This window comes from Mesitornis unicolor, unplaced genomic scaffold (assembly GCF_000695765.1).
Source record: "Mesitornis unicolor isolate BGI_N332 unplaced genomic scaffold, ASM69576v1 scaffold9215, whole genome shotgun sequence".
In the NCBI taxonomy this organism is placed as follows: Eukaryota; Metazoa; Chordata; class Aves; order Mesitornithiformes; family Mesitornithidae; genus Mesitornis; species Mesitornis unicolor.
In genome coordinates, this window is record NW_010187515.1 from 8,207 (window position 1) to 16,962 (window position 8,756).

The 8,756-nt window shown below is 46.2% G+C and overlaps 1 protein-coding gene across 1 annotated transcript in view; it reads right to left on the bottom strand.

The window, feature by feature from the left end:
• LOC104541417 (janus kinase and microtubule-interacting protein 3) overlaps positions 1-8,535 on the bottom strand; it is a gene marked incomplete at its 3' end in the record, with an annotated part of 15,554 nt that extends 7,019 nt beyond the window's left edge. Inside the window, exons 1-2 of the mRNA XM_010185474.1 lie at positions 8,401-8,535; positions 4,813-5,310 (exon numbers count right to left, since the gene is read on the bottom strand). Coding sequence (XP_010183776.1) covers positions 4,813-5,310; positions 8,401-8,535 — 633 coding nt within the window. The remainder of the gene's footprint in view (positions 1-4,812; positions 5,311-8,400) is intronic.
• Between the last annotated feature and the right edge of the window lie 221 nt (positions 8,536-8,756).

Below are 8,756 nucleotides of genomic sequence, written 5' to 3' on the forward strand. Positions count from 1 at the left end.
GGGGACGCCCGCTCCCCACCAATGGCTTCAGCACCCGCAGCGTGCGGGGACGGGCGCCAGCGTGGATCCAACCATGCAGAGTCCGCCCTGCGCCACCGACGCTCCCACCTTGGCTCTATCAGGCTGCCTCCTCGGGAGGAATATTTATGCGGCAGCGCTAATTAGGAACCAGCCCGTGAGCGCAGCTGGCGCCAATTATGCAAACATAATCCCACGGAAAGGGAAATTTGTTACTCCCTCCCTGCGCTACCCGGTGCAATCCCTAGGTCTGATGTGCAGCTGGTTTTAAGCTGTGTGGTTCTATTTAAATGTATTATTTCCACCGTGACTGTAAAACCAACGCGGAGGCTGGGAAATTTCTCCTCGTGATGTTCCCGAGGCCTCTACAAATTCCCAGACAGAATCAGGAACGTGGCCACATGCCCCAGAAATCCACCGTTACAGCTGCCAACGCTGGTGGATAAGAACGGTCAGTTGTGGGCAGGTATTTTAAATGCAAAGGAGAAGCCCCCATCCCATTGGAGCTGTCACAGATGAACGTGTCCCCATGGGCCGGGTGTCACAGCAATTAGGACACCCAGGAGCCCTGCCATGAACTGATGACCACTGCCAGGCCCTGTCACCCAGGCTGACACCAGAGGGTCCTGATGAAGGGAGATGGGGTCAACCCCTGACGTGATCCCCCCCAGGGATGGGGTTCCCAAACACAGGCTGGGGGGGATGTCACCTTCACCCTCTCTGTCATTAATAAGCTCAATTGGCCCTGTCCTGGTGACACATGTCACTCAGCAGCACCGCCAGACACATTCACTTAACCAGCTTTTGCCAAATACCCTACAAAAGTAACTCAAGCCGCTGTTCTGATACTGCTCATCCATATCAACCACTGTATTTTACATTTTACACCCAGCTTGGGGCTGCTGACCGGTTAAAGTTCCTAACTCAAGGCGTTTAAACTCCTACTGCACATGCAGGTCAGGCTGTCGTGTGACGAACAGCACCAAATCCACACTGATTCCCACCATGGCATGTGATGGGAACACAGCTGATAAAATAGAGGAGCCAGGTCAAATATTGTACCAGAATTCAATGCAATGCTGTATTTGAAGAGTAAAGTATATTGGATAGGAGAAATAATTGTGCATAACGAATGATGAAAAATATCTGTATTTACAAGAAGGAATTATTCACCGTGAAGAATCTGTCTGCCTTTCAGTATGGGATGACTGCTGAGATACCTTTATCATACCAAATATGGCAATTTTTCCCCATGTAAGGGAATAAAGAGGAGAAGATAAAGACTAAATCAATCACCAAAAGGATTAATATTTAACAAGTCAGCTTCCTACACTTTTCATCTGATACCGTCCTTTAAATCAGACACCTTCACTAGTTTACCTTGCAGAGGAACGCAGGGAAGCGCCTGCAGACATCGGGGTTCAGAGCGATGAAAAGACCGAGCTCCGATTTGTCCGTGGTGCTGCATTGCCTGTGGGGCCATGGCGGTCTCAACATACAGCGGTCTTACACCAGGTATTAGAGCAGGTTATTAGACCTTTTGGTCATCGCCAACCACAGTTTGTCTTTAACTGAAAATAAACTCTTTCCAGTCTCTAACAAATCTCATTTCTTCAGTTTGTCTGATTTCTGCTCTAGTCCCCGTATAAGGGCACAGGAGGAAACGAGGTCCTTTCCGACCAATCCACATTTAAGCAAAGTCTAAATGCTCTTTGCCACACTGGATTTTAGTCCCCATTGAGCAAAATTCAAGGCCAGTTAATTCTCCTGAGCGAAGGGCTGTTTTCCCCGGGCATACACACACCAACACAGGGTGTGCTGTTATCAGTGGGAGACGGTAAAAACGCAATTAAACACGTCTGTGTAGTGTTTCAAGCTGTGTTAAAATGCACAAATTAAAATTAAAAAAAAAAAGTTTACTAAAATTAGAAATTCCTTAGAAAGGAGGTCGCTGCCATATTGACTTACTTGTTACCATCTGCAAGGGACTTTCATCATTTACATTAGCATTTTGTAAGCTTCCGAGCCAGGGCTGTGCTGCTGCAGAGAGCAAAACGCTCAACACGAGCAGCACAACCATATGGGCAAACAGCAACCACGAGCCCAGCAGAACGTGAACGTACGCTTCTGCAAAACACGTTCTTTCCTGTGCTGTTACAGAGCTGGAGCTCTGCCGCATGGGATGGCTCCAAAGCCACTGGCATCAAGAGGTAACAGTTACCTGAGCACATGAAAAATAACTAGAATAAATAGCTAGAACTTTTATCGGGTAATTACCAAGCAGGAGCTGTTTCTAAAGAGACATTGCCATTGTTTGCTGTTACAATCTGCAAGGCTTTGAGGTGCAAAACTACCCCAATTACCACCAGCAAACACCCCAAACTCCCCAGTGCCAGCCCACTTGCTGTGTCCGTAGGCTCCAAGTCGTCCTCTTTCGGGCGAGGACACAAATGCAGGGATTCCCCTTGGGAACCCAGCAAGAAAAGCTCATTCCCTGCCACTGGTTTTGCCTTGAAGTGACAATTAAACTTCATCCACAGTCCCAGTGAGCCACCAAAACGGAAAGGCTCATTGCAGAGCGGGTTGTTCGGAAAGCCTGAGCAGACACACATCTCCCCTGGCAAAATCTGACAGGAGAGGATGGTGCTGAAGACCCAAATAAACTCCAATTTGCTTGAAGTAAATTTGAGGGCTGCACAGCTCCTTTTTGTGCAACACTGAAGCTCCCTGCCACATCTGTTACTTTAAAGGCCATCTAACATCTCTCCAGAAGTCTAAAGTGAGACATCAGCACATGTATTTCTGTCTGTCCAATAAAGAAAAACCCCTAGTTTTAATCTGAAATAGTCGATTAGTTCCAATTTACCATTTTAACCTAATCTTTGTCTGACTACGAATGGAAATACTTTCCATAAGCTAAGCCATGGATACACTGGACTTGGAAATGGAAAACCGTACCTATCAGAGACAAATAACTCAGAAAAATTACTTTATGTTAAAGGACTTCACATCATTGCAAAGCTTTTATCCCAAAACACGGCACCTGCCTTTCCCCCACTGAAATGGCAAAGCCCTCCCGTGCAAGGTGCCAGGAGCCAGCAGCTCCCATTGAAATGAATGGCGGTGGAGTCAATGGAGCTGGGAGTGCTTGGAGTCATTCAGGAAGCACCCAGGGCTCGGTGGAACCATGGCATCATGTAATTTAATTAGTACAGTTAGATAATCTGATTCTTTCAAGCAGGAATTTAAAAAGAAGTTTGATTTTCAAAGGTCATTTAGAAAACATAACATCAAACCGCTCTATTCCTTATAACTAAAAACGTATTTATTTTATAGTGCCTACATTAGAGGCCATTAGCGTGGACTTATCATGTAATGCAGCAAGTTTATTTAGGATGTACGTTACCCATCCGTTCATTCTGATCTATTAAATCAATGCATCTGGTAATGCACGTTTGGAGAAGAAAGTACTTACACTGCAGGATATTTGAGCAGTATCCATAGATCAGTTGGTTATAAATATTTTTTATATCCTCTTCATAAAAATGAAATAATCTATGAGTGGAAAAGAAAGCTTAGCAGGCTACAGCCTGAAGGAAGGGATGGCTCCATTGAGGGTACGTAACCCTGCTGTGACCGATGGAGCTTGCACACTGAGTCAAGCGGTGTCAGTCGCAAGCTGATTGTGCATTTCTAGTTCTTTTAGGATTAGGATAATAATCAAGGGCTCGTGAGTTAGAAGAGACACAAATGAGTTTATACTGAGACACTGAGTGCTATAAAAAAGCATGGCAAGCACAAAAAGATGGTAACTTCAAATACACACTGAGACAGGACCCAAAATATGCATCAGGAGAGTGAGGGTGTTATATTTGTTCCCATGTCTTTGGGAATGGTGGTACCAGTGTAGGGACACGGTCCTCTGTGCACTCACAGGACTGCGAACCGTAAAGCAAAGAGTCTGACAAACCACCCTATAACCCAGAAATTTTGGTGGCCCGACAGGCTCCCATGCCAAAACCCCCTCTTGGAGACAGCTCCCGTCGCTGGGAGCGCTCCCCTTTTCCGAGCCACGCGATCCCGCTTCATCCCCCCAAGTTGCCCAACAGGAATGCTCCAAAGCCATAAACACATCACTACTGCACCCCAGACTCAAACGTGGGACTTGATCAGGAGCTCGAAGGGGATGGGGACACACCAAGACTCAGTGAAGGCGAGGAACCCATTGGGTCACTCCTCATGGGGCCACCAAAGGGAGGGAGTATCAGTGCCTGCCCTGGGGGACAGCCACCAAGTGGGTGGCACAGAGAGGAGCCCCTTCCTGAACGCCCTCAGAGCGAAGGGGGTCATTGCCTACAGGGTATGCGACTCATTATGGGATGCAGAAGAAAGGGCATTTGGGATTGTGCAGAGCTTGTTATGGGATGTTTACAGGATCTGGAAAAGGCAGGGAAAGGGAGAGACCAAGGTGAAATGAATGGTGGGGAAATAGAGCAATAGGCCAAGGGAAAACTGTTCTGTAGAACTCCCCTAACATGTTGGTAACACAAGGCCTGTTCCTGGTACCCAAAATATGAACAATGTTAATAGGCACTGACATGGGTAATAAATTTCCTTTCAGTACATCCTAATAACTACTAGAAATACATTTGGTGTCTCTGTTGGTAAATGGAAAACAGATTTGAAGCAAGCTGCAGAACTTCAAATACCCATCCTTATCCATCCATCTGAACCCCCATGTGCTCGCTATCGGTAACATGCAAGTAAAACGCAGATGCAGAGAGCAACACGTACCAGCCTGCGAATCTCTCTCTCGCACTCCCTCTTAATTCTGCTGATCTCCTCCTGGTGCAGGTGATACACACTCCGTATCTCCGCAGCTTTAATTTTGTCCGCTTGGATGACCATGGTTAAGGCCTCCTCCACTTGTTTCTTAGCCCCTTTCAGCTCCGAAATCTCCTGCTGCATCTTTATTTTCTCAACCTCAAAGCCCTTCTTGGCCTCCTCCTTGGCCTCCGACAGCAGCACCGTTTTCACCTTGTCAGGGGCGCCGTCGCGTACGGCGTTGAGAAGGGTCTGGAGTCTCTGGATTTCATTATCTTTAATTTTTATTACCCTAAGTAGTTCAGATTCGTGCTGCCTCAAAAGTGCTTCTCGAACAGCTTGAAGCTCCTTCATTTTCTCCTCATGAAGTTTGACTTTGAGCTCTGTTACCACCACCGTGCTCTTATGCTGTTCGTGCTCTTTGATCTGCTTCACCTCCTGATTTTTCTCTCTTTCCAACTTGCTGACCTACAAGGCAAATTGTAAAAAAATATATTTTTAATGGAATGATTAATACAAATTACGATAGTATCTAAAAATCATATGGATCACTTTGCAGTATTAGACCTCAATGTTCTATTACCTTGTGCAGAACTACGCGCCTCCTTTGGGCAGGTTTATTCAGAGACACTGCTCACCTCTTTGGGGTTATAGGGTTTTTCTGCCCTATCAAGCTTGTCAGAACATCCTGTGCGCATATTTAAATGCTGAAATTAAGTTGTGGATATTCACTATGTTGTATTTAATTACTGAATTTTGGAGAAGTGTCCTGGTCAATGCTGTTTGGTAAAGATGTATTTCTCTTCCTCAGCTGGCACAATAAGGTTTCCTTGCTAAGAAGGAGCCCAAGCCTCTCCCACAGATGAGAGCAGAACCAAAGCGTGCAGGTGTAAAGGAAGAACTGCGACATTACAGAGAACTTCCAGGGTTCTGCCTAAGAAATCTGTGAAAATAGTAAAAAGAACCCCGAAAAATCTGTAGAAAAGACCTTTCTTTCACTGTAAACCAGCATAGCTAGAAATATTTGTATATTTAGAAGAGAAACAAAGATGTACCATTATTATTTTGCAAAGTATTGATACTGAGGATGAAAGTCTAGGTACAAATGTTGATTTTAGCATCGTATTTTATTTTTATAACTAAATAATAATCCATTGCAATCTCACAGACTCTCTAATTTGCCCAATTTGGTGCTCTAAAAGCACGAGTTAACACAATATAAATAAGTATAATGAATTTATACAAGCCCGAAACCTGGGTGAACTCCGCATCCCTATCCAAACACCACGGGGAGTGCATGCTCCAAAACTGGGCTAACGTGTGTGTAATGGGCGCTAGAGACAGGCTGATGGGTACGACAACACATATTTAGGAATTAGCCAGGATCTTGTGGAGTAACTCTGAGTCCTTACTTTATTTTTGTATCTGCAGAAGCTCTTACACCACATCCCAGTGGAATACACGAGAAATCAGATGCTAAGCCATTATTTTGGCAGGCTCGGGCACACAGACCCAAACTGCACCGTGTGCACTTGTATATGCAAGATGTAAAGGCTCTGAGCAAGTTACTGCGAAGCCCCAAACAACTGCGTTTTATCAGATGCTTTTTAAGCAATGAATTATTCAGTACGAATAACTAACTACAGAGGGGTCAAATGACATTTCCATTTAAAACCATAGCATAAACTCAAAAGAAGCCGTGCTGAGAAGTGGCTGGGAGAACAGGGAGAAAATAGGGGCTTCAGTCTTAAAACTGCAAGTGCTGCTTCACAGCAACAGGATTAATAGATGTTCTATTGAGATATGTAGATACAGATGATATAGATGATAGAGACAGATGATAGAGATAGATGATAGAGATAGAAGTCTGTCTGTCTATATAGGATTCAGAGTCTACAAGGCCTAATAATGAAGCAAATTAATGGAAAAATGCAGGATATCATTCTGTCCCTGCATGGTAATCCATGTCTTTTAACATTCTGGAACCAAAACGCCCCAAAGTTTATCAGTAGAAACTAATTTCAGGGGTTAGGGAAAAGCAGATCAATGTTTCATGCCGTCACTGAGAAGTGGTCTGAAGGCCATGGCTGAGAGCTCTTGAAGCTGAGGCTCAAGCTGGATCAGCCGCTGCTTTCTTAAAGGCTCAGGGTGAAACTGTGGCTCCTTAAATGGAGCCCGAGGCAGAGCTGAGGCCTATTACCCTACATCTGGAAACTGTAAACAGCTGGACTGAAGGATTTTGAGCACAAAATCTGCGTGAAAAAAGTGTAAATGTGTAAAAGAAGAATCAGTAAAGAAAATTTCTGACTAACACAAAATTGCATTCAAAACCCTCGACGTAGTCATCCTCATAAATAGGTAAACATTTACTAGAAGACGTTGTAGTGAGAACAACAAGGGACGTGGACAGCTTTCAGCCCACCACTACGGTTACGCCATCTGTTCTGAGCAGATGTTTGCTTTTCCAGATCTTTTGCTGGCACTCAGCTGTGATTTTTCAACTTCATTTCATCCTGGATGGCAGGAGCAAGGTGCTGCCCGAGCCGAGTCCTGCCTGCCCAGGGACTGCCCATCCTCACTGCTCTGCTTTCCCAGTGAGAGTCGTACCACCAAAGCACCTTTGCTTTCAGAGCTCTCGTGCACCATACACACAGTATAAATACAATGAGAACAATTTAAAAATCTGCAATAAAGGGGTTGTGTCCTGGTTTGAGCTCAACAGAACTGATTTTCTATTCAGTGATTTCACTTTCCAGCTCAGGCTCTTCTCAGTGGCTGAACTTGCTGACACCAGCAGCATGGTTTAACAACAGTGTGCACTGCTACAAGTGATCAGCACAAGGCCACTGTCTCACCATGGGGGCTGTGTCTGCACCTACAGGAGGAGCAGACCCAAACCTGCCCAACCAGGGATTGCATCCCACACACGCCACACTCAGTGCAGAGCCCAGGGATCACCAGGGGCTGGACCCTTCCAGCTTGGACCCTTCCTTCCCTCTCCACCCCTGCAATGGCCCAAGGCCCAGCAGACCCTGCTGCTTCGGCTGCCTCTGATCCTGAGCCCTGTGTTCCTGCATCAGCTCCCACTGCTGCTGGGTCCACACTGGGACTTTTCCAGTGCTCCCAGAGCCTCTGGGGACGTCATGGTCATTGGGGGAGGATTTTATATTGGTTTTGTAGATATATTTGTACATATCTGTATAGATTTCATTATTTTCCTCTTTACATTATTATCCTGTAGTATCAGTGTTATTGTTTCATTAAACCTGTTAGCTTTCTATTCCAACCCATAAAGTCTCTCTCCTTTCTTCTCTTTTCTCTTCCCTTCTGGGGAGGAGAGAGGGGTTCACAGAGAGCATCTGGCCAGGGTTTAGTGGCCAGCCCAGCTCTAAACCATGACAGATTGCTTCTCATTTCCCACAGGAGGCTACTCCAGGTGCATGCACTCTGATTAATCACCGAAGCCGTGTACAAGCCAGCTACGCAGAGAGCGGTCAGCAGTCAGAAACATCAGGTTATGTTTTGATTAACGGGGGAAGGCAAGGAAAAGGTGCACACCTTACTCTTTTCTTGCTGCAGCTCTATCTGGATGTCGGTCAGCTTGGCCCTCAGCTCTTCATTGGCAGCCTGTAGGGCAGCCAAGGCGTCCAGCTTCTCCCCCCTGGCTCGGCCGCCGGGGCCCTTCTTGGACATGGTGAGGCTGGGGCCGGGAGGGGAGCCCTGCCCGGGGCCCTGCTCCCAGCGCGTGCGGGGCTTCTCGTCCTGGGCCCAACACTACATCTTCTTACTGCTCTGCAGGGAGGGAAACCACAAAACCAGGGTCACAGAATCACACAATCCCAGAATATGAGGAGTTGGATAGCTCCCCCAGTGCAACCCCTGCCAGAGCAGGATCACCAGAGCAGTCACACAGG